Source organism: Aythya ferina (assembly GCF_964211825.1).
Source record: "Aythya ferina genome assembly, chromosome: 25".
NCBI lineage: Eukaryota > Metazoa > Chordata > Aves > Anseriformes > Anatidae > Aythya > Aythya ferina.
The window spans coordinates 3527836-3552804 of NC_140323.1; the positions used below are offsets into that span (position 1 = coordinate 3527836).

The following is a 24969-nucleotide window of genomic DNA, read 5'->3' on the forward strand; positions in this document are numbered from 1 at the left end:
AGCTCCTGGGACAGCCCCACAAGGGTCAGGCCAGGCCACCACGAAGCTGCTCAGCTCCAGGGACTCGGTTCCTCCCAGCCCTGCTTCCCTGGGGCCTCACAACTATTTATTAATTAGGGGGCCTGGTTCCCATTAAGCAATCAGCAGCTGGGTCAGCACCACCGGAGCTGCGGAGCAGCATCCCCCCCCCCAAAAAAAAAACCCAAACCACCCTGGGGGGGGCTGAATCAGAGCAGCACCAGCGCTCCCCCTTCCAACCAACCTGGGATTTCTGGAAAAAAATAAATAAAAAAAGCACCAAAAGGGCAGCCCCCAAGCTCAGCCCTGGGAGAAATGGGGATTATGCCCCAGCACCACGGGGGGAACAGGGCTCTGGGTGCCCCCCACCTCCCTCCTCCGGGTAGAGAAGAACCAAGGCCACGCTGCGACGCTCCGGCGTGTTGTAAATAAATATATTTTAATGATTCTTCTTCCATTCCAGTTCATTCTTTTATACATTTCTTTATAAAACAGTAGTAAAATTTTTTAATCAGAGCACAGTGCATTAAAAAAAAAAAAAAAAAAAAGACAAACAAAAACCCCAAAAGATTAAAAAATAATAATAATAATAATAATAATAATCCACAAATGCTAATTCACGGCCTGGGGGGGGGGGATGATGCCCCGTACGGCGCTGAGCAGCGGACGACCACCGGTGGGGGCCCCAGCCAGCCCCCTGCCTGCCATATAGCAGCACGGGGGGGTTTGGTGCAACCGTTTTATGGCCACGGTAAATCCCACAGGGCTTGGTGGTGGCACAGTGCGGGGGCACCGCCCGCCAGGATCAGTCTCTTTACAGGCACTAACGGCAGCGCACCAAGGACGCCAAGGCCTCCTGTGAAGATTTTGGGGTGAAACGGCCCCAAACCCGCCGGCGTGCATCCCACCCAGCCGGTGTCCCCCCCCTCCCTTGCTCGCCTGCCCCTGCCCGGCACCGCCAGCACCTCTCTGCCCCTTCCCTCCTCTCGTCCCCGCACTATCCCTGCACCCTCCACGTCCCGTGGGAGCTTCTCCGGGGGGCGCTGGGGCCACCCCACGTGCCACCTCACGACCCCACCTCGTTGCTCCTTCTCCATCCTGCTTTCCCATCGCGTCCTGACCCCGCCAGCCACGACATTCCCCGTCCTCGGTGCACAACGTGACCCTCGTCCCCATACGAGCTCCTGGCCATGCGCCCACCGTCTCCAACATCCAACCTCCCGCAGCCCGGGGGGGGGGGATAACGCCGTGCTCTAATGGGGTTTTGCAAAGGGGTCTCCTCTCTCCAGCCTTCCCCTGCACCCCGCTTTAGGCTTCCCACCAAGTCAGAGCAGCGTTTTCGCGTTGAGCAGCTCACCCCCCTGGCCCCAGCTCCCTCCTACCACCAGCAGCGCTGACGACCGAGGTCCCACGGCCCCGTGGGCGAGCTGTTGTGGCCGGGGAGCGAGCTGGTGATTTGGGGAAAAGCAAGGAGCCCCGTGGGGAACCGCCACCGACCATCCCCAGCCACAGCCGCCGTGCCCAGACGCAGGGCAGGACGTCAGCGTTGGAGCCATGTTGTGGCCTTTTGGGGCGGGGGCACCTCCACGGGGTGGATGTCACCGGTGCCCAGGTGACAACGGGGTTTGGGGTGCTGCCAGACCCCCCCTAAAGGGTTTGCACGAGCTGTGGAGGAGCTGCACACCCGAACAAACCCCGGGACACCAAGCAACAAAATTCACAGGACCCCTCCCATGCCTCGTGAATTAATTTGCTACCTAGAGGAGGAGGTTGGTGGGGCCAGGCAGCACCGCTCCTGCCTCCCCAGCAGGGAAGTAGAAGCCCCCACGGGGAGGTGGCAGCGTGACACAGCCACCAATGGCATCTGTGGGGCCATCGGAGCTGGGAGGAGGGCGAGGGGGCGGCAAGGCAAAAAGCTCTGAGCATCCTCTCCCTCCGGGGACTTGGGGGCTCCTCGCTCTGCTCCCAGCCCCGGGGAAGGAGCGCGGTCCCAGAGGGTTTTGCTGCAAGGCGAAAAGCAGCCCAAGGGCTGGGAAAGCTGCAGTCAGGCCAATGCCATGGCAAGCCAAGAAGGTCGGCTCCAGCTCCGGGCGAAAATAAAATAATAAAATAAAATAAAAAGCTTGCAAAAAGACGTGGCGGTACCCGGCGAGCCTTGAAGCGAGCCCCCTCCCACCCCTACCCCATTGCATAGAGAAAATGTACTCCTACGTAGATTCAAGTGCTCGGCGGGACGGGCTCCTCCTCCTCCGGGGAGGGGAGGAAGAGCGCGCCGTGACTTCAGCAACCAAACTCGAAGGCCCAGTCCTCGCCCCCAGCGCGGGCGCAGCTCCTGGTCACAGCATGTCCGCGTCCTCCATGCTGAAGCTGCTGCGGCGACTGCTGGCCTTGGAGGCCTCCGGGGACATGGCCGAGAACAAGGGGTCGGAGGCCAGGGGCAGCATGGTGTCCTGCATCAGCATCAAGTCCAGCTCCTTCTTGGAGAGCGAAGGGAAAGAAGCGCCGTGGCCGGGCTCCAGGCTATCCGGGAAACCCCGGGAGCCATCGTCGAAGCTCAGGCTGTGGGTAAAGTCCAGCTGGTGGTAGGGAGACTGCGGCGGCGCAGGCAGCGTCGGCTGCGATTCGGGGTCCTGGGGGGGCAGCAGCGGCTCCAGGGTCCCCTCGTCCCCGCCAGCTTCTTGCTTCACCACCTGCTGGGCCAGCTCAGCCACGTTGACACCCGAGGGCGAGGAGGTGGGCAGCCCGTGGACGCGCGCCTGCATCTCCAGCTCCTGCCGAGAGAGCGTAGGAAGGCTCGGTGGGGACGTGGGGACACGGGGACAGGGCGCACGGAGGCAGGAGGGAAGAAGGGAGGCACAGAAGTGAAAGGGAAAAGGGGACAGAGGGACCAGGAAGCTCATGGGGAGGGACAGGAGCGGTGACCCACGCAGAGCTCACCGCGGTGGCCTCTGCTCACGGTGTTCCCGGTGAGTTGGCAGCCCTAAAAGAGGAAGGGAGGCTCTGCCCCGCTGGTGGGGCAGGAGGGAGGTGTGCTGGCAGCTGCAGAGCAGGGCAGAGGACGGGGAAGCTCACCTGGATGCGGAGCAGCAGCTGCTTGTTCGTCATCTCCAGCCGCCGCGAGTGGTTCTCCAGGTCCCGCGACCTCTGCAAGTCCTTCTGCATCCTCTTGATGTAGTCCACCGAAGCCTTCAGGATCGTCCCTTTGTTCCAGCGCACGTCCCTGTGGTGCAGGATGGAAAAAAAAAAACAAAAAAAAAAACACCAAAGGATTGCAGCTTGCACCCACTCCCCCAAAACGCCCCTCTGCAAGGATCTCCCTGCCACGGGGCCGTGCACGGCGTGGAGCAAGCCCATGAGAGCCACGGGTGTCCCAGCCCCGCAGCCGCCGGGGATACCTACAGGTCGTTGGCTTTGGGGATCAGCATCCCCAGCTCCTTGATGCGGTCGTTGATGTTGAACCTTCGCCGCCTCTCAACTGCAGGGCGAGAAGAGAGGGGAGAGGTGAGGAGGTGAGGGGGAGCTCCCCAGCTCACGGGGAGCGGGGACGTTGTCATGCCCCTGGGGGACCCTCTGGATTCGGGGAGCTCAGGGTGAAAAACCAGCGGGGTGTAAGGAAAGCTGGGAGCTGAAATAGGGGAGGCAGAGCTCCTCCTGTCCGTGCGCACTGAGCTCCCCGGGGCTCAGGGGTGACCTCTGGTCCCACTCCCACCCATCGCCCCCGCAGCTCTGACCTTCCCCCGGTGCTGATGGGAACAACAAGCGGGTGTTTTTGGCCCCACGGGTGTTTTGCAGAGCTGAGGAAGAGGTGGCTGTGGGGGTATTTCCCCTAGGGTGAGACGGGAGGGGAAGGGGACCCAGCTCGGACAGAGAGGGAAGGAGGACGGAGGGTGCTGGGGTGGGAGAGGGATCGCCGTGCCGCCCCCAACTCACTCAGGTTGTGATTGTCTTTCTTCTGGCGCTCCTTTGCCAGGGCTCGGCTCTCGGCATCTGCAACGGAGACCCACAGCATCACCCGGAGAGGCTGAGGCTGCGTCTCGCCCCGTCAGCATCCCCCAGAGCCATCCTCGCCACCCGTGGGGACAGGGGAACCCCAGCCAGCCCCGCTCCTCGCTGTCACCGCGGGCTCCAGCCGTGGGGATGGATATCCCTGGGGCTGGGGACGTGCTTTGGGGCTGGGGACATGCTGTGGGGCTGGGGACGTGCTGTGGGGCTGGGGACGTGCTGTGGGGCTGGGGACACGCTGTGGGGCTGGGGACACGCTGTGGGGCTGGGGACGTACCTGTCAGCTCTCTCTTCTGGGTGAGGTCGGCGGGGCAGGAGCTGCTGGTGACGCCGACGAGCGAGGCGGTCACCTGGGGGTCCCCGCTGTACACATTCATGTGACTGCTGGACATCGGCAGCTGGAAAGCAAAGGGACAGGCGGGTCAGCTCCATCCGGGGCCGGGAGAGAGGCTCGGCAATGGGATCGGGGTTTAAGATCAGCTCCTTGGCCTCCAGGACGAAACTGCGCAGACTGGGCAGGTATAATTGTCTTCCCGGGCCCTTAAAGCAGCTATAATCAGAGTCGCCAAGAAAACAGGACTTCAAAGGGCGCAGCTGATCCCCTCCCACGGCCAGCATCTAAAATAGGGCAGGTGAATCACAGCCCAGGAGGGCCCGGCAGGATGAATCCCACTGCAAGGCTCAAACCAACCCATGGACCTGGCCCCAGGAGGCGGCGCTGCGCTCCTGGGAGGGGATAGGGTTAGGGTTAGGGGTTGGGGTTAGGGTTATGGTTAAGGTTAAAGGTTAGGGTTAGAGTTAGGGGTTACGGTTATGGTTAGCATTAGGGGTTAGAGGTTAGGGTTAGGGGTTAGGCTTAGGTTTTGGGGTTAGTTTTGTGGTTAGATCCGTCGTTAGTTTTAGCGTTAGGGTTAGGGTTAGGGTTAGGTTGGGGTTAGGGGTTTGGGTTAGTGGTTAGGGCTATGGTTATGGTTATGGTTAGGTTTAGGGGTTAGAGCTTGGGTTAGGGCTATGTTTAGGGTTAGGGTTCGGAGTTAGGGTTAGGGTTGCAGTTGCAGCAGGGCCATCTTGCTGCCTCCCTTCCCCAGCCCCGGGCCTCCCCAAACTGTTCCCCATCCCCCCCTCGGGTCCAAGCCAGCTCAGCCCCCTCCACGGCACCCCCCCCCGGCCACCCTCCCTCAGTCAAGCCTCACCGTGTTGGGCATGTGGACTTCGGGGTTCATATACCCCAAAACATCATCCAGGCGCATGATGTCATCGATGACCTCATCGAACTGCAAGAGGAAGGCATATGGGGTCACTCTCCAGGCCGTGCCGAGGGTCCCCGCGCCCCCTCCAGCAGCCCAACGGCCCCTTCCTCACCTCCCTCTCGGGGTTGGAGCCGATGTTGAGCATGGCCATGGGGCTGTTGGGCGCGCTGTTGCCCGCCGAGGAGGAGAGGACGTGGCCGGGCCGCACGCCGGGGGACGCGGCCGGAGGGGGCTTTGGCGAGTGGCTGGCGGGGCTGACGTGGGCGGCGAATTTGTTCCCGTAGGTCTCGGAGAGGTACGCCTGCACCTTCTTATCCCGCGACTTCTGCAGGTGGTAGGTGGTGGGGTTCTCCAGGTAGGACTGCACCTGCGTGGAAATAACCCGTCAGGGCCCCCGCGTCGCCGAGGGATCCCCCAAATCTCCTCCTCTCTCCAACCCCGTTCCCGGCACCGTTACCTTGAGGACCTCTCCGGGCACGGGCGGCGGGGACTGGTAGTGGACGGGGGTGTTGATGGCCGGGCTGGAGGCCACCGGCATCCGCTGCTGCTGCATGTAGTTCATCATCATCTGCTGCTGCATGCGCTCCCTCTCGGCCTCCTGCTGCGCCTGCTGCTTCATCAGCTCCATCCGCAGCCCGATGCGGGACGCCATGGTGCAGCGGGGGGGCGGGGGGCCACGGGCGCCCACCAGGCACGGAGGTGACCCTAAAAGGAGAAAGGAATCGGGAATAAGAGCCTGCTTCGAAACTTTGAGGCACGGGGAGGGGACATCCTGCTGATCCTGCACCTGACGTCGCTACGTCGAGGAGCCAACCGTGCCGCGAAGCCGCGGCTCAGATTTTGGCTCCGATTCGGGTGCTGCCATCATTGAGCCGCGCACCGAGCGTCGCGCCGGGGCAGCTGGGCTCTGCCCCAGCGTGGATGAGCGAGAAAGGACAGCCCTACTGACAGACAGACGGACGGACGGGTCTGCCCACAGATCCCTGTGACGGCACCGCTGGCCCTGGGGACAACGAGGGGAGGAGAGGACAGGGCACGGCGGGACTCGGGGGACACCCTGGGGGAGATGGGGATGGTGAGGGGCACAGCATCGGAGCATGCCCTGGAGCCACCGAGCTCCGAAAATAGGGGCAGCAAAAAGCCAGAGCAGCCCAAAAGAGAAAGAGAAAGCAAGGGAAGGCCGGGAAGAAAAGGCAGCCCCGTGCCAGGCGCCGCAGGCGGGCTGCGACCAAACCTCCACCATGGCACGGGCGAACAACGCGGCTTTGTGCCGGGCCGGCACGCGAGCGCGGCAGCGGGGAGAGGCGTGCGTGGCCCCGCAGCGCACAGAGCTGCCCTTGTTCCCCCGTACAAAAGGGGACGGTGGCCCGAGGAGGGCAGGGGAGGCTGCAGGGACAAGGGGACAGCCACGGGGCCAGGGGACGACCGCATGAGCTGCCCGGCACGGGGTACGAAGCTCGGCTGGGAACCGCGGAGACGTTTTGCCGCACGGGGATGGGATGGGGATGTGGGACCAGGGCTGTGCAAAGCCCCCATCCCCTCTTGTAGGGCAACCCTAGGGCAGCACACCCAGAGAAATGGGGAGGGTTTTGCTGTTTAAACTCAACGTGTAATCGCAGACAAAGGGGAGACGCGGGGGATGCAGCACGCCGGGGGTCGGCGAGGCGTCCGACACACGGTGCCATGCCGTATCCTAAGGGGGAAATTAAATCGAGGCAGCGTGGACAGAAACACGATTACATGGCTCAAGAGCCAGCTATTGAACAGCAAGGGGAAGGTAATTAATTAGACATGGTGGCCCATCTGAAGGGGGCAGGGAGGAGACGGGTCTGGGACAGCTTGCGAGCAGAGCTCCGTTAAGGCGCCGGCGCAAACGGCCTTGGAGGGGGCGCAGGAGGATGCTGGAGATGAGCAACAGCTGAGCTGCCAGGGGACGGCCTGTGAGGAATAAAACAGGGCCAAAGGGGGAGAAATCACAGCTTATTGGGATAATAACCCCAAATACAGAGCACAAGGTGAGAGGAAAAGCCTCCAAGAGCAGCTGGGACAACCAATGAGCCCTCCCGGTGCGGTGGAACAGGGTGGGCACAGCGAGGCACAGCCGGAGCACGGAGGGGGAAAAGCAGACAGCCCCAAAAAGTGGTGTTTTCTGGGCTGCTTCCAGCACAAGGGGATGGCAGGAAGGGATTTCAAGCCATGCGTGGGACCCCGTGGGATCGCCCGCCCTGGTTCCAAGCCAGCAGCTCCAGGCCCCATGAGCCATCCCGAGGGGGCTGCGTGGCCAGGCTGGGTGGGCACAGGGGGAGGACGAGGAGGGGAGCAGGGGGAAAAGGTGAAACAAGAGGGACCGGCACCTCCAGCGCTGGGGAAACCCAGTTTGGAGGGCGAGGATGGAGCTGCAGAGCTGGGGGGGGAGATTTGGGGCTCCCAGGGACACTTTTCAGAAAGGGCACAGGGCAGGAAGGTGTCACGGGAAGCGTGCCGGAGCGCAACCACCCACGGCACAGCACCCGTCGTCCCCGTCCCCCCTAAACCAGCCCGGCTGCAGGATCTTCCCCTCAGCCCCTGTATCGGAAACGGGGGCGGGGGGAGCAGAAAACGCTGCTTTTCCCACCCCACCCCCCCCAGGGAAACCCCTGCTCGAAGCCACAGAGACGGGGCGCCGCCGAGGGCGAGATGGGGAAGGGTGGTCAGAGCAGGGCCCGGCCTCGAGCGAGCGATAAGCAGAGGGGGAAATTGGGTCAGGTTTAAAATAACCTGCTGGGTTCTGCTCGGCTGCGCCCCCCCCGGAGTGCCCAGCAGCTTCTGCTTTCGCTCTGACTCAGCCCCACCAGGAGGGAGAGGGCCGGGGAGCGGGGAGGCACCCCAGGGGACACGTCCTGTCCCCCTCCAGGGGACACATCCTGCATCTCTGGGGCGGACAGGACCACGTTTGGGATTCCTGCTGTTCCTGGGAAGGAGAAAGGCGTTCGCAGCCAGAGCAAAGCACATCCAGCAGCTCGCCCGGACCCGGTCCTCACCTGGAGGGGACCCCGGTGGGTCAGGATGCGTTGGGTTACCCCGTGGGTGCTGCCAGGGCACCTGCTCGGGGCGATGTCCCCGGTGGTCACCGAGTGGATCGAGGGATGGAGTGGGGTGGTGGGAGGCAACGGGAAGGGGATGGAGTGGGAACAAGCCACAGGGTGAGAAGGCAGAAGGGAAATAGGGAAAGAGGCCGGGGAGCCCAAGCTGCCCCAAGAGATGCACGGAGGATGGCACGGATTTCCCGGAGGAAACCCCCGGTGGGAACGCCCCAGACCTGCCCCTGGGTCCTCGGGGGGGAAAAAGCAAATCCCCGCATCACTGCAGCATCGCACCCTAAAATCCCAGCAGCTTTTAGGGAGAAAAGCTCCCGGTGTGAGCAAAAATCGTTGGCTCTCCAGGACAGCGTCCCGGCTGGTCGCGTGCAGCAGGGTGAGTGCTGCCGGTGCCCCCCCCGGACACCGTGCGAGGCCGGAGCCAAGGAATTCGTCTCCCTTCAGAACACCCCCGGTGCTACCGAGCCGCACGGTTATTTCTGGACCTTTCCTGCCTTTCCTCTGGGGGTGTTATTTCATCAGGCAGATCCTCCCGTGCCCTGGCAGCACTCGGGAATAAGCACAGCCGGAGCTGCCCCCCACGGCACCGACCCCAGCGCTGCTCCACGGGGCTCTGCACGGCCCCACAGCCACCCGCTGACCCCACACGAGGCCAGCGGCCCCACAAAGGAGCAGACGTGTCCCCAAAGCTGCTCAGGCAGTGGGGGCGGCAGCCAAGGGCACCCCGCTCCTGGCGCTGTCCCCGTCCCCACACGCACGGCCCCCCACCGCCTCGCCCCCAAGCGCACCTCCGAGCGCGGATGCGGCTGGAAGGCCAAAAAAAATAAAAATAAAAAAATAAGAAGTTGGGGTTAAAAATAAAACCTGCCCGGAGCCAGTCCCTGGACACAGCCCCAGCAGGATCACGTTACCCTCCCAGCAGCACCCAGCGAGTGCACCACCTCCAACCTGGGAGGAGAAGTGGGGGGGGCACTGCCCCAGGGTTTCGTGGCATTGGGGCCGAGTCCCCCACCCCACCCCATCGCCGGCACACCGGGAAGCTCCGCGGCCAGTCACTCGTGGGCATCACAAATGGAAAAATCAATCGGCAGCTTGAGCCTGCCCCGGCCCTGGGGAGCCGGGGAGGGGGGGCTGGTGACCGTGCCGCCCCTCCACCACCACCCCCCCAGGTCCTGTGCTGCTTCATTGAGAAGCACGAGGGCTGAGAAAAGGAAACGGGGAAGAAAGAAGTGAAAATAGCTCCGCTTCTTGCTACGGGCAGCGAGCGCCCGCTGAGCCTTCCTTCCTGGTTTTTGTTTTTCAAAGGCAGGGAGTTGGGGGGGGGGACACGCAGGGGCAGCGAGCGAGGACACCCCCGTGCACCCCAGCCCGGCTCTGGCGAAGCACCCGCGGCCGTTTTGGGGACGCAGCAGCCCCCTGGGTGCAGGGCAGCCCCCCGGCCTGGCCAGGACACGCGGCGGTGGCGATGCTCAGCCCACGCTGAGATTTCCTCCGAGGGCACCCAGCGCCTCCTGCTCCCCCCCCGCGGCTCCGTTTCACCCCAGCTCTGGGTGCCAAGCGGCAAAAAAGGCACCCGGCTGCTCCGACACCACTGGGGCACCCCAAAACCACCCCGTGGGGTGTCCCCAGCAAAGCCACCTGCGGACAGGGAGGAAGGGGGACACGCGTTACCTGGGCAGGGGGTGGTGGGGGACAAGGGGGGGTCTCCGGGTGCTGAATCCGGCCTCTCGCAGCTCCTCTGTGCTCCTCGCTGCCCTGCCCGGCTCCTGTGCCGGCCCCGCGTTTCCTCATTTTTAGGGCCCTGCTTTTAACGCAGCAGCAGCCGCAGCGGGCGCGGGCGGAGGAAGTTGCAAAAAAGCCTCCCAACCTGCTGGCTCGTCTCGCTGCAGCACGGGAGTCAGCGCTGGGGCCGGGGAAAAAGAGAGGGACAAAAATAGCCCCGGCCACCGCCACCCGCTGCCGGGCTCTCTCCGGGGTGCCAGGAGTCCCCCCGGTGGGGTCTGCCCCATCGCGGCCCCTCAAGGCCACCGGGAAAGAGCTGCTGGTGGTGACATCCTGCCCTAAAAGCAGTGCTGGAGGGGCAGGGGCTGCTCCTCGTCCCTCTGAGGGATGGGATCCCAATCCCAATCCCAATCCCTCAGTGTGCCCAGAGAGCTGGATCCGGCCCCGCGTGGGATGAGGGGCGCAGCTCAACCGGGGTCCCTCCGGCACCCCCAGCAGTGCCCACCGCTGGGGATGGGGATGCCGGTGCTGGGCACCACCAGGATGGTGGCAGCAAGTCTGGGGGACAACAAGGACACCAGTGTGATGCCCTAAAGGGCTGGCATGGTGCCGGGGACCCCGTACACATCCTCCTTGTGCAGAGCCTCCTCGCACCCTCTCCATTTTGCGCCTGTGCTGGGGACACCCACGGGGCTGGGGTCCCACCACGAGGGCAGCTGCGTCCCCATTGTCACCTCCTGCATCCTCCCCGTGGGACGATGCTCACCCCATGGGTGAGCCCCCAAGGAAGCCCCCCCGGGCCAGGTGGCTGAGCCACCACCGCCCTGCCAGCGCCGCGGGCTGGCACCCGGCCGGTGCCACGCAGCTGGGCCCGGCCCCACAGCCTCCCCTCGCCCCTACTTGGCAGTGGGGGGGGGATTTACGCCGTGCCAGTGTCCCCGCGGTGTCAGGGGTCGGGTGATGCTGGCACCCAGCGGGAGGAAGGTCAGGGTCCTTCATCATCATCGGCACACGGCTCCTTTTTGGCGCACGGGGCAGCGGGGCAGGGTCGGACCCGGGGTGGGAGGAAGGAATTCCTCCCCACGAGGGTGGCCAAACCCCGGCAGCGGGGCGCTCTCAGTCCTTGGGGACACCCAAGGCTCAACCCAGGCTCAGCCCTGAGCATCCCCACCCAACGGCTCCGCTCGGGGCTGGGCCAGAGGCTCCCGAGGCCGCATCTGCTGGAGGATGAGGATGGGGAGGTGGGAATGGGGACAGCCGGAGAGCAGCAGCGCCCTCGGAGGCGGACGGGGCCCAGCCAGCCCGAGGCACCTTCCCTGAGCCACCAGCACGCAGCCCTGAAAGGGAGAAGGAGAAGGCGGAGGGGGGGGGGAACTTGGCAAATCCCAGCAGGAGTCAGTTGACAGCGCCAGCGAGCGCCTGAGTCACCGGGCCTGTTTTTAGCCCCGGCATTTGAGAAACGTGGACCACGGCGCTGTTAACAGGCGCCTGGGTCAAAGGCCAAATGTTTTCCCTGCCATGCGTTAAATGCTGCTCTTGGAAGCGGCCCAGGCGTTTAGCACAGTGAAAACATTAACGCTCGGTGCGGGCGGCAGCAGGACCCCGAGAGAACCAGGGCCCCGATGGGGAGGTCTCGGGACCCAAAAAGCATCGGGGCACGGTCACCGAGAGCCACCCTGAGCGTCCCCTGTCACAGCGGCACCCCTGGAGCAGAATAACCGGGGTGAGCCTCTGGTTCTGGAGGCACCAAGGACATCCCCAGGAGCCAGGTTCCCACTTCCATGTGGCCACCTTTATGGGGTCAGTAACACAAAGCCTCGCTCCTTTGCCCCAAAACGCCTCCACGGCGCAGGGATGGCCACGGTGTCACCCCGGGTGGGCTCAGCAGGCAGAGGCCGGGACCTCGCCGCTGTAGGGCCAGATCCTGCCCCTACAGAGGGCCCCGAAACGGAGCCAAATCCTTTCCTGCAGCAGGAAAGCAGCCGGGGCTGCGCAGGGGCCCCCGATTGAAACATCACTGTCGGACCGACCGCCGCGAGCACAAACAGCCAGAGCCGACAAGTTGCCGCCCTCCCCTCCCGGAGAGGCAGGCAATTAAAAATAAAAGTGTTAACAGGCAGAAGGACGTTCCTGGGGCCAGGACGAGCCAACGGCCACGAAGGGGCCGGGAAGGGCCGTGGAGGCCCAGCACCACCCCGGGCTGAGTGATTAATCGGGCCCGGACCGCGGCGGCCGTGCAGCGAGGAGCAGGAGAGCGCAGTGACCTTGGGGAGGCCCCGGCCGTGCAGGCGGGGAAGGACACACAGCCTCACCGTGTGTCCCCCCCCCAGAGAGAGGATAAAAACAGGAGCAGGAGGGCAAAACCCCACCCTGGGGTCACCCCGCACCACTCGGGTGCTGGGTTTTATGGTATTTTTCCTTTAAAATGCATAAATAAGGGAAATTGGAAGCGCGCCTCTCTCCGCATTCCCCCTGCTTGGGGCGCAGCGCACCACGGTGCTCCCCAAAACCCTTCCTGGGGGGTCGCTAGGGGGGGACACCCAGCACAACCAAGCCCCCAGCCCCTCTCCGGGCGCTGCAGCCGGCTCTGGGTGCCAGCAGCCACCCGCGACCCGAGCTGGGGGTGCTGCCAGCGCCGCCCCCGGCCGTCCTCCCCCCCGTGCCGTGCTGCTGCGGGGAGGTAATATTTATAAATACGCCGCCGCCCGCCCGCCCGCAAGGTGGATTTCATGTAACCGTACCGCGGCCGCCCGCCCCGGCCCCGCGCCCACCCCAGCCCCAGGAGCTGCAGCTGTTCCCCGGCCCCCCCCCCTTTGCTCATAAACAACTCGGGGACAGCCGGTGACATGTCCTCTCCCTGCCACCAGCCCCGGTGAGCAGCCGGCGAGCGGCACCTTACCGGCGGCGGGGACCTTTCTCCTCTCCGCGCCGCTCGCCAAGGTCAAGGGCGGACGCAGGGAGCCCCCGGTGCAAAGCCAGCCCCTGCCCCGCAGCGAGGAGGGTGCACGAGGCCGGGGGTGTTTGCCCTGCTCGCTCGGGTCCCGTGCCACGCGTTGCGCTGGTTTGAGCACGCCGGAGCCGAGAGGTTTTGCCCGAGCGGGTTGGGATTGATCCGGGCGAGGGCTTCGCCTGGAGAGGGGCGCGAAGGGCACCAAGCCCCCCGCCCCGGGGCATGGGAGAAGATTTGGCCCCAGAGGAGCTGGCGTGGCGCTGGGGCTGCGATAGGCACCCACCCTGCTGCAGATAAGGCAGGAGCTGCTGTCAGCGACGAGCCCGCTGGCACCCGACCCTCTGCCCACGAGCCAGGAAAACGCAGCCCCCGCTCTGCCCAACCAGCCCAGCCGGACCCCCCCAGGATGCAAAACCTCCCCAGCACCTTCCTCGCCCCCATCCTTTCCTCCTAAAACCTCCTGGCCCTGCGCGATTCCTCCAAATCAGCCTGGGGACAGCCAGAGCTGCTTGGGGACACGCCTGTCCCCGAGCACACGCTGCCACGAGGGGTGGGGGCACATCGGGGACAGCATCAGGGAACCCCCCCAAGCTCCGTGAGGGCTCCCACTGCTACAGGTGGGCTCGCCCCACCGGGCAGCCAAGGGACCCAGGCCGGGTGCCCTCACACCCCTGCGAATTTTGGCGCCGGGGCAGCAGCTGCACAAACTGCGCTCGAGGTTCGGCCCCGCGCTGAAAGGAGAATTTACAGCCGAGCCGGGGCCGGGCAGGACGGAGCGGTGGGAAAGCAGGCACGGGATGGCAAACGGCTCTTCACCGACGGCACCGCCTTCAGCTTCCCAGCTGTTTAGACGAGAATTAAATCGCTTCCATTAATTGCATGCACGTACGGCGAGGAAAGAAAAAAAAAAAAAAAGAGTGAATTAGCCGGCAGGGAAAGATGTTGTTGGGGCGTTTCAGGTTTATCCGGTGAGAAAGTTGCATGGGTTTAAGTAAAGCAGAGCATTATTTAAGCTCCGTGGGGAGCCTCCGGCCTCACGAGCAGCCCCCAGGCTCCTCCATCCCAGACCCAAAGCACCCCATCGGGGCAGAGCCAGGGGCGGACGGGACAAGCTCAGCCCCCACCCTGTAACGCCCACCTTCCCAAAACACCTCCGGAGCACCCTGCCCAGGTCCCACCGTCCTCGGGCACCAAGTGGGGACCCCAGGACCCAGCCCCCCGGGACCATCACTGCCTCTCTCCAGGAGCAAGGCCTCTCTCGGGATCTCTTCTTCCACCCCCGGGGAAACCGTGTGGCTTGGTTGTGTTTTTTTTTTCTTTTGTTTTGTTTTTTTCCCCCCTTTCTTTCTCGCCTTTTTGCCATTTCATATTTACGGCTTTGCTCCGCTGCCTGCCCAGCACCAAGGGGGGTGGAAGGGGTTGGCAGAAGCGGCGGTGCAGGCACCGGGGGCAGCCCCATGCCCATCCTCTGAGTTTTCCTTCTCAATTTCTCCTCGCCTCCGCCTCCCTTGGGTCTCACTGGAGGGGAAGGAGCAGAAGCGGAGTTTGCTCCGGATCCCCGACAGCTTCTGGAGCTCGGGGCTCAGCCTCCTGCATCCCACGGCCAGGCAGCTCCGGGCCTGCAGCCCCGGCTGGCGAGGGCGCAAACCCCCCCCCGAACTGTGCCAAAACCCAACCACGACGAGTCACCGGCACCCACCGGGCTCCTCCTGCAGCACTGGGGCAAGGAGAAGCCGTGCAAATATTTCCTGATGCTTCACCCCTGCGCATCGCAGCGCCGTCACCCTGGCCCCGCTTCAGCCTCTGAATCCCCAAAGCAAACGGGGACTCGGCCACCACAGTCAGCATCGGGACCCGTGGCCACCGGGACTCCCCGGGGGATGATTTGGGGACGTGGATGTGCTGAGCTGACCCCAATAAGTGGCCGGCCCCGGTCCCTTTCCTCTCGGATCGATGTGCACCAGATCCGGGCAGTGGTGACAGCGTGGCACGGCTCGAGGTGCCACCCCCCCCAAAAAAAAAAACAAAGCACCAACTCCAAGTGATTATGAAAAAATGATTAATTGGGGAAATTCAGGGATGGGGTGAGGTGCCTGGTGGGAACCGGCTGCAGAGGGGATGGAGAAGGCGGCTGTGCCGTGCTCAGCACCAGGAAATCTTCCGTCCCATCTACTGCCCCCCCAAAAAAAAAGGATAGAGAAACACACACACAGGGCTTTGGTCCATGCCCTCACCACGCCAGGCCCCCAGCACCCCCCAAAACACCAGGAGGGCTACAGGGAGCCGGGGGGGGACATTGCTGCCCTCGGTGCCCCCGCTTTCCCGGCACCCTCCTCGCCGTGCCTTTACCAACCCCACCTCCTCTTCCCCAACTGTTTTCCCCATTTCCCCAGCTGGAAACACCCCCCAAAAAACCCAAACCCCTGTAGCTCAGCAGCTCACGGGCCCGGGGTGCCCTCCCCATCCCCGGGAACATCGCAGGAGCAGCGGCTGAGCCGTGGGGCCGTGCACACACGTGCCGCCGGCCCGCACGGGGGAAAAAATAAATAAATAAATAAAATAAATAAATAAAAATAAAAAGAACGAGCTGGAAAGGGCGGCCGCGTCCCAAAACGCCCGGATGCTGGAGTCGCCCCGCTGCACCCAGCCCCACCCCGAGCGGTTTCCTACTGATAAGGGTGGTGGTGATGGAGGGGGGGGGGCGCAGCCGGCATCCTCCCCAAAACACGCCGCCCCCCCTGCGCCGTGGGGTCACCACGTGCCGCTTCCCGGCGGCACCACCACAGCTGGAGATAACCGAGCCCCCCAGTGCTGACCCCCCCCCAGCAGGGTCTCACCCCCAAGACCCCCATGAGGAGGGGTGTGTGGGGGGGTCAGGGTGGGCTCAGCCCCCCCCCAGCACCCAGGGGGAAGCGGGGACGGCGCAGCCGTGCGCGACGGCGGCGGCGAAAAGCAAAACGGGAGCGAGTGGTGGGGAGGGGGGAAACCCCCCAAACCCCACAACCTCCACCCAATGCCGGTACATCGGGATAAAATAACCCCCCTACGAGCCCCCCCCAGTGCCTCAAGGGCAGGGGAGGCAGCAGAAGCGCTGGGATTGCTGGAAGCAGGCCCTGCGCGCCCGCGGGCTTATTTATTTATCCGGGGAGCGCCCAACAATAACCTCCATATTTATTTTTTTTTTCCTCTCTCTCTCTCCCTCTCTCTCTTTTTTTTTTTTTTAATTTATTTTTTTATTTTTTTATTTTTTTTTAAAGGAAATTTCCCCATCGTCTGACTCACCCAGGCTTTTAGAGGACACGGGCGCGGGGGCTGGCGTAATCGCTCCGGCTTCTTCGCAATTAAATTCGCCGGAATAATTAAGGGGCGCCCGGGAGGTTTAACAGCAACCCCCCCCCAACCCCCTCCATGCCCCCTCTCCCTGCACTCGGGGATCCCAAAAAAAGTTGTTTTGGAGGGGGGGGAGGCCTCTTGCAAACCCCAAAACAGCCTCGTTGAGACCATGGGGGGGGGATTTTGGGGGTCTCCTTTGCGCCTCCCCAAAGCATGGGGGGGTCGCCCCCTGACTTGGGGGTACAGCTTGGGGGGGGGCACCGGGGACTGAGCATCCGTGCCTCAGTTGCCCTGTGTGTGTGCACGGGGGGGGCACCCCTTAAACCCCAAAAAAAAGCGAACTTAATGGAGACGGGGTGTGGGTGCTCGGGTGCGCACCCCCCCTGCTTTTCGGCTTGGGGGCGGAGGGGGGGGGGGTTATCGGGTAAGAGAAAGGAGGAAAAAAAAAAAAAAAAACAGGAGGGGGGGGAGGAAAAAAGAAGCTAAAAAACCACCGTGCCAACAGCAGGAAAACAGCGCAAAGAAGAGGGAAAAAAAATTAAAAGGGGGAGAAAAACAAGCAAAAAAAAAAAAAAAACGCGGCTGCGAGCTCGGGGCGAGGAAGGAGCCCCCCAAAAAAACAACCCCAACCCTTAGAGGTACTCACCCGGCTCGGCCCGGCCCGGCCCGGCTCGGCTCGGCTCGGTCCCGCTGCTGCTGCACCGAGGGAGGGCAGCACTGCCCGGCACGGCTCGGCTCGGCTCGGCACGCCGGGAGCTGGAGGCCGCCCGGGGCAGGGCTGCCCGCGCCTGCCGGGAGTTGTAGTCCCGGCCCCCCCCTTCCCGCTCCGGGAGGTTTTATCCCGGGGGGGAGGTGAAAGGGGGGAGGCAGGGCCGGGCTGAGCTGGGCGCAGGATGAGGCTTGTGTTGGGGCTGAGCGGCTCCTTGCACCACGGTCGTGAATTTCCTTGCGCCAGGGTCGTGCAGCTCCTTGCACAGGGATTATGCAGCTCCTCGCACCAGGGTCGTGCATTTCCTTGTACCAGGGTCATGCAGCTCCTTGCACCAGGGTTGTGTGTTTTCTTGCACCAGGGCTTTGCAGCTCCCTGCACCAGGGTCGTGCAGCTCCTTGCACTGAGGTCCTGCAACTCCCTGCACCAGGGTCGTGCAGCTCCTTGCACAGGGGTCGTGCAGCTCCCTGCACCAGGGTCGTGAATTTCCTTGCACAAGGACTCTGCGGCTCCTCGCACCAGGGTTGTGCAACTCCCTGCACCAGGCTGATGCAACTCCTTGCACTGATTCACACAGCTCCTCGCACCAGGGTCGTGCAGCTCCTTGCACAGGGGTCCTGCAGCTCCTCGTGCCGGGGTCCTACAGCTCCTCGCACTAGGATTCGTGCAGCACCTTGCACTGGGTTGTGCAGCTCCTGGCACCAGGGTCCTGCAGCTCCCTGCACCCACGCCCGAGGCTCGTTGCAGACACAGAGGATCAGCAGTGACCTGGAGACACGAGGGGTGGGGGGCGCACGTCGCAGCCTCTCATGGCCCATCCTTGGGGCCCACAGCGGTGAAGAGGAAGATTTCACCCCTGGAGAACAGCCACGTCCCTTTGTTCCCACCGAGTGCCTTTCCATGACGCTTTTTAATCCCTAATTTCTTGGCAAACACATGTGGGCAGCCCCCCCACCTCTGCTCGTCCCGCTCCTCGCAGGTTCCCGACAGCCCCGGTGACCTCGGGGTCCCCGAGACGTGGCTGAGCGCATGGCACAGCCCAAATTAACCCTGATTGTCGCTGAGAACCCAGACAGTTATGGGGTTGTAGGATGGGCTCACAGCCTCAGAGGGCACCCAGGGCAGCTACAGCACAGCAAGGCCTTGCTGACAGCTCATCAAAAATCATCGGCGAGGCCAGGAGCCGCCAGGCTGCCAGAGCATGGAGCAGACAGCGGTCCCAAAACACCAGAGCTGGGGGAAGTAAGCTAGGAAGGAAGGAAGGAAGGAAAAAAAAAAAAGAAGAAAGGAAGCTTTCACAGCTTTCACACTTACATCCAGGTAGTTCATCAGCCTCAGCACGTCGGAGCTGGTATTTCCTGCCCAGCTCCGCTTGGAGGTGCTCCGGGGCCCCCTCCGGCACCCCACTCGCTCCCATCCTGATCCACCCTTCCTCGGGGGGGTGCTGCAGGGCACGGGGATGGCCGTCCCCATCCCTGTAGGCTCTCCTCACCTTCCCTTCCACGGGCTGCAGGCAGAGCAGGGCCAGCAGCAGCCTCCACCACGTCCCCGCTGCGCCCAGCTGGTGCCAGCGCTTCCCACGCACTTCTCGCCGCGGTTTGCCACCTTCCTCGGGCGCCTGGGTGCTACCAGGCCGGCCAGTTTGGTACGGAAATCAAATACAGGACACCTGATAAGAAGCACGATTCTGTTGTTTTCCAGAGGCTAAGGTATTTTCTCTTTCCACTAGCTCAGTCTTTCCAGGAAACAAAGGCAATGTGCGCCTTCGTATCACATGGAAATTCCCGACACTGGCGACCTTCCTTCAACCTCTCCACGCAGCCAAAATTTAGTGAAGTGGCGCCACAGCCTGCAATATTTCTCCTGTGCAAGCCCACGGCACGTTTTACATCCTACAGCTGGCACCAAGCAGTAGGGGTGGGTTTCGGCACCATTCTGAGCCTCCTGGGCAGCAGCACGTGGCCCCAAAACATCTTCCTTCCCTGGCATTTGTTCTTTCTTCCCCTTCTGCCCCTCGGTGCCCTATAGCCCTGCCAATGCCCCCCGAGGAAACCAAGTGTGGAGCTAGAAATCACTCAGCAGAGAAGCCCTGGAAGGCATTTTACCCACCCAGCTCCAACCACTCAACCAGCCCCAGAAGACCAAAGATTATCCCCGGCAGCTCGTTAGCCGTTACCCCAAGGATGCTCAGGTGCGTTAGGGACGATGGGTCCCCACAATGACAGTCCCCATGTCCCCAGCAGCCTCATCTACACGGGCAGTGGTACAGATTTTTTTTATCCTTCTTTTTGGGACGAGCCCTAAGCCTTTTAGGGACAGCACACGGGGCTGTGCTGCCGGAGCAGCTGCGGCTCCCCGAGACCTCCACGCTTTGTTGCGCGGCGCAGAAATGCCCTTCCCTGCGATCTGCTCCTGCCTCATCTCCATATCGCTGCACTCTGCCTGTGTCAATATTTTGACACAAAGCACGGAGGAGTTTGTGTCCTTTCTCTGCTGAGATGACAGAGCTATTAATATATCTGATAACCAGCCCCGGTGATAAAGAGCTTCTAAGAAACAAGTCTGGATCCCAGGAAAGCGGTGTTACCCAAGCCTCCGGCTGCTCTCCTCTTGCTGCAGAAGACGCTGCCCGCTCCCAGGTGCCAGGACCGGCTCCCTCTTGCCCCAGCCCACGCCTCCCAGCGCTCTGGCTGTTGCCTTACCTGATCAAACAGGATTTAGGGTCATTTGGACCGCATGGCTAACCTCAACTGGGCTCGTATCCCACTCTGACCTCACCACGGGTGTTTTCTAAGCCATATCCAGAGGCACAGGAGGTTGCTCACTCCCCACACAAGTCCCTGGGGAGCTTTTCGATGCCCAGAGCAAGAGGCACGGAGGTGGGGAGCGCCTGGCCCTGCTGCTGGGGCTCGGCTTTTTGGTCCCCAGTTGCTCACACGCACGCACAGCTGCACCAGTACGGAGCAGAGCTGGCTTTGGGGAACTCCTCGGGGAACCCCTCTCCCTGGGGCTGCGTTTGCTGTTTGACACCAACACCATCTGTGTTTGAGGCCCCCCAGCTGAGCTGCAAAACCTCACGGAGAGGCTGGGCACCCTTGCAACCAGGCACTCAGCAGCACTGCCTCCAAGCAGGAGCTCAGGAATTCCCTACGGATAAAGGCTGAGACTGTCCCAGCAGCTGCCGGGGGCAGGCAGCACGCTGTAAGCGCTGGGTTTGAACAGGGACAGCTCTCCTGCTGCTTTCCCCGTGCTGATTTTGCAGAAAGCTGCCCAGAAGCACGTCACGGCGCTTTGCTTGCTGTCGGAGACACACGAGCCCTCAGCTGGCGCCCAGCAAACGCAGCGCAGAGGCACTTGCAGGTGCTGTGGTTTATTGGCAGCGGGAGACAGAGAACAACCTCACACAGAAACCTTGGAGAGACAGAGGGCACGAAAGGGGTCAAAAAGACCCGTAGGGACCCCACAGCACTCCAGCAAGGCTCGCTGGATTTCACTGCCTCCTCCTCTCCGCCGATGGGGCGAAGCCGACGCGGTTGTTCGCCATGTCGAAGACGGTGTAATACTCCTTGAGGAAGACGTCACCCAAAATCCAGAGCGGCTGCCCGTTCTGGGCGGCCAGGTAGGTGACCTCGATCCCAAGGGTGCAGTAACCATTGCTCTGCAAAGGGGGAATAACGGGGAGTCAGGGCCTAGGAAAGCACCAGCACCCTGCAGCGGGGTGGGATGTGCTCGTACAGGGAGGGAGAGCATCGCCGTCCCACCCTAAAAAAACCCACCAGGTCCTTTTCCTTTGGGACCCAGCAGGGTGAGGCTGCTGGCTGATACGTACGTTGAGGACGTAGGCAGAGGGGCGCAGCGGGAACGCCTTGCCGCTGATGACGAAGGTGATGGTGGGCAAGCTGCGGATCTGGCTGCATTCAACGGCGTACTGGGGAGAGAGGGGGGCAGGGAGCTCAGGGTGAAGGGGAGCTTGGGGTAATGGGGAGCTCAGGGTGATGGGGAGCTTGCTTAGGGTGATGGAGAGCTTAGGGCTGGAGCAGCACCAACCACAAGAGGTGCGCAGAGCCCTGGCCGTGCACCAGGCTGCCTCCAGCACCACGCTCTGCAGACACCGTGGTGGTTTTTTTTGCAATATCTGTTCAAACCCAGGGTTTCTGGCAAACTCACAAGCCCTCCCCCCTGCTCTGTGCCTGCCTCCAAAGCCAGCCCCGCACTTACCCCATAGCTGGTCTCCTGGGCGCCCACGGTCTGCAGGAATCTGTTCAGGTACTGCTCGGGCACCGTGAGCAGGAACGTCCCCGTGTCCACGATGGCCTGGCAGCCCTGGTTGCACCAGCCCGTGGGCGACCCTCCGATGGCAAACCTGGGGGGAGAAAAGGTAGAAAGAAGTCGCTTTAAGCACCCACGGGCAGCACAGCCCGTCCCGGCTGGGTCTGAAAGCCTGGGAGCCTCCGAGATGCAAAACTCAAGGCTGGGTTTCCCAAGCGGGTGATGCCCGGCGGGGACGAACGCAACTCACTCGTTAATCGCCACCTGCCAGTACAGCTCCTGGGTCACGGGTGCCCACACGATCTCCCCGGTGTACAGCCTCTTGTCCACTCCCCCGAGAATGAGCTCCCCCCCGTAGTTGTAGGTGGGGTGGCTGCGAAAACAGCGGGGTTAGGGCGGCACAAAGCGACCCAGAAAGCCGTGACGCGCACGGATCAGAGGGATAAATTCCTGAGGGAGCAGCGTGGGGACGGTCGGAGGGACACACGCACACACGTGGGACCTGCAGGAGGGTTTTACCGGGAGAAGTAGAAGCTGAAGATGGGCTGGGTGAGCTGGTTCTGCTGCAGCATGCCCTGCAGCACGGTGGGCGTCCCTCCCACGGCCAGCGAGGGGTAAGCCATGCCCATGATCCCGTCGAACTGGGCATAGTAGAAGGGCTCGGAGGGCTCGTTCTTGCTCAGCCCGAACTCCTGGTTTTTGACTTTGATGTTCTGGATCTGGAGGGGAATGGGGTGCCACGTCAGCCGTGGTGGTGCAAAGCCAAAGAGTGCAAACCCGGGGAGCGCACGGCAAGCTCCCAGCTGGTGAAAATAGCACCGGGCACCTGGAAAAACCACTAGGAATCATGCTAAAAAAAAAAAAGATAGAACCCCAGCTGGGTAACTACAAGGCTCAATAACCCCTTTATGCTGCTCCTACCCATCTCAGGACCTGGTTTGTGCGAATCTTGTCTACAAGAGACACGAGACCTGCCCGAAAGCCACCCCCCAGGCTCTTTCCATCAGGGAACTCAGCCGGAGCAGGGCTGTGCCCACCTTCAGCGTGTCGTAGCCCAGCTGCACCGTCAGCGAGCCGCTGCCGTAGGTCAGGCTGTAGGTCCGGCCGTTGTTGATGAAGGTGGAGGAGGCGCTGGGGTTGAACGTGGCATGATTTTCTGCATGAGAAAAGAGGTGAGGGAGCTCCTGGGGACACCACCGCCCGATATCACAACGGGGGGGCCACAGGATGATGCCCAGGGAGGGAGCAGGGTGGGCTGGGGATCTGCCCTGAGGCTGTTTCTAAGGAGTTTTGCATCCCTGCTTTGTCTGCATCCCCTTGAGGGAATGACCATGACCCCGTCAGGTTCCCAGTGTGAGCTCTTAAATCCCCACGGCTGCCCCGCAGCCAGCGAGTGCCAGTGGATGAGACCCATGGGAGAGCGGGCACCCACTCCGCTCTCCCCTTCCTCCATCCACGGAGAGCCAAGCACCAGCGCTGTGATCTCAGCACCCTGAGGACACCCGCAGCAGCCACAGAGATTTGGACACCGTCACTAGCCAGCCACATAAAGGAACAGGCTCCGTGTCCTCAGAAAGCCCCAGAAAGGCACCGGGGATGCTTTTGGGGCTGCCGTGGTGATTTTTCCCGTGTGCTGGGACTATGCTGTGCTCTGCGGGGGGGGCTTTGTGCAACGCAAGCATCGCCCCTGCTGGTACTCACTGCAAGCCGCCGTCTGGCACAGGGTGGAGGGCACCCAGAGGTTGGAGGAGCCGGTGTCGAAGAGCACCAGGAAGCTCTGCGGGGGGGTCCCGAGGCTGATCTCCCCGAAGAAGGAGGACTGCAGATGAGAGGCATGATGTCCCTACGGCCCCGGGACAGGTTTTCACCTCCCAGCCCCGTGTTGGGACCCAACGCTTTTCAGGGATGCTGGAAAACCCAGGCTCAGCCTTACAGCAGCACAGTAGGAGGGAGGGACTGAACGCCCACCCTGCTTTTGCTCCCAGATAAAGTGACATGAAATATTTCTTTTGTTGCAGATAGAAAAACGGAGATTTTCAGGCTGCTGACTTGGCTGGGAGAAAACTTGTCTAAAATCTCACATAGAGGCTTAAAAAGGAGCGAGACAAAGAAATCTCACGCCCCTGGAGGCCCACGGGCAGACAGCTTGCTCCGACAGCTGGAAGCGAAGGGGGAACCTGTACTCACATCCAGATGGCTGGCCATCGGCTCGTGCACGATGTAGTTCCGACTGAAGTGGTATTTCCTGGCTGTGTCATGCTTTATTTTCTTCAGGTAGTCCTTCAGCACGCCCGCCTCCCTCATCACCTCCCGTGTGGACTTGTATTTCCTCAGCTTGATCCTGCACAGAGGGAGAGATTAAAAAAATAAATTAAAAAGCAGGACATCAGGAGGCTGGGCATTTTCAGGTGATGCCTCCTCCAGGAGCCGTGAGCCCTCTGCTTGGCTGCTGGGTGCTTCTCCAGGGTCCCCTCCTAGCCAGGGGCACATCCTGGGCTGGTGCTGGTGCAGAACGATGGCTTATGGCGAGGCACGAGGCCAGATGGACACGAAAACACCTTATCCTCGGGTAGCACAGCACACGGGGGCTACAAACCCAGCCGGGCTCTGCTTGCTGAGCTCTCCCCGCTCCCCCAGACCCACCTCACCACCCCCTCCGAGAGCTGGAGGCACAGCACGGCCAGGACGAGCCACTTCATGGTGCGGGCACCCCCGGCTCCGCGCATCCCCTCCGCAGGCTGCAGCAGCTGGGTGAGCCACCCGGGCTCCCCGGCTTTATAGCAGCCAGCAGTGACCCCCCCCCCTTATCTGCTGACCTCTGTTTTCCATTACCAGAACCCGTAACCCCGGCTTGAAGGGTTTCTTTGTATTTGGGGCCACGAGGAGCTGGGGAATTTTGTGTCCTTAGCGAGGCGCCCAGATGAGAACAGAGCGACTCGCGCCTTCAGTGGCCACATCAAAGCATCGCCATCGGTTAAGGGGCCACTTCTTATCGCAGCGGGGAGAGGAGTTATCAAAAAGTCAGCACGCTGGAGCCGTTTTCTCTCAAACCTGTTCCACCTTGCCCAAAACAAAGGCGCTCACAGCTCGCAGCGCGGGGAGGAACCTCGGGGCTCTTTTGCCTCCCTTTCAGCCACCCCGGCAGACCCAGCTCTGCCATGAGGAGGTTCTGGCGTGGAGGAGCAACGGGTGCTGGAGCCGAGGCTTTTCCAGAGCTGGTTGCAGGTCTGTGCTGCTCTGCTGCCCACCCAGGGGCTCGGTGAGCCCACCAGGTTCCTTCTCCTGCCCCCTCCTAGGTGGCCTCAGCGCCCTTCTGCCTCCTGCTCCATCCTTCTCCGCTCCTTCAGCAGCTTCAGAGTCCTTCGCTGCCCAAGTCCAGCCGGTTTCCATCCACTTTCACACTGGTTAGGACAAAAGTCACTTAAAAAAAAAAAAAAAATATATATATATATATATATATATATGAGGAACAATGGATGGGCTTCATCCTGGGTTGAAAAGCAGGTGCTGTGCTACCTGCCTCGGGGACAGCTAAAGCCCTGCAGAGGGAGAGCTCTGGGGCATGAAGATGCAGCTTCACACACGGGGTCCTCACCCCGGCACTGAAGGTCAGGAAATTGCTGGTTTGCTTTTTTTTTT

The 24969-nt window shown here is 62.3% G+C and overlaps 2 protein-coding genes across 4 annotated transcripts; both read right to left on the minus strand.

Moving 5' to 3' along the window:
* Window positions 1-437: 437 nt before the first annotated feature.
* TFEB (transcription factor EB) lies at window positions 438-17152 on the minus strand. 3 transcript variants are annotated; one of them, XM_084497554.1, is made up of 9 exons: window positions 16999-17152; window positions 5728-5975; window positions 5383-5637; window positions 5214-5294; window positions 4298-4418; window positions 3949-4005; window positions 3418-3493; window positions 3091-3238; window positions 438-2789 (listed from the first exon to the last, which is right to left on the minus strand). In XM_084497554.1, the coding sequence occupies exons 2-9, from the start codon at window positions 5920-5922 to the stop codon at window positions 2355-2357; spliced, it is 1368 nt and encodes a 455-aa protein (XP_084353680.1). In that variant the 5' UTR covers window positions 5923-5975; window positions 16999-17152; the 3' UTR covers window positions 438-2354. The 3 variants fall into 3 exon arrangements, with proteins under 3 accessions (XP_084353680.1, XP_084353682.1, XP_084353681.1); XM_084497556.1 differs by lacking the exon at window positions 16999-17152 and adding an exon at window positions 12969-13152; XM_084497555.1 differs by lacking the exon at window positions 16999-17152 and adding an exon at window positions 10019-10175.
* Window positions 17153-20415: 3263 nt separating this feature from the next.
* Window positions 20416-24625, minus strand: LOC311423584 (pepsin B-like). Its single transcript, XM_084497795.1, has 9 exons — window positions 23974-24625; window positions 23518-23671; window positions 23032-23149; window positions 22368-22486; window positions 21850-22049; window positions 21581-21703; window positions 21280-21424; window positions 20891-20989; window positions 20416-20719 (listed from the first exon to the last, which is right to left on the minus strand). The coding sequence occupies exons 1-9, from the start codon at window positions 24054-24056 to the stop codon at window positions 20552-20554; spliced, it is 1209 nt and encodes a 402-aa protein (XP_084353921.1). The 5' UTR covers window positions 24057-24625; the 3' UTR covers window positions 20416-20551.
* Window positions 24626-24969: the final 344 nt, after the last annotated feature.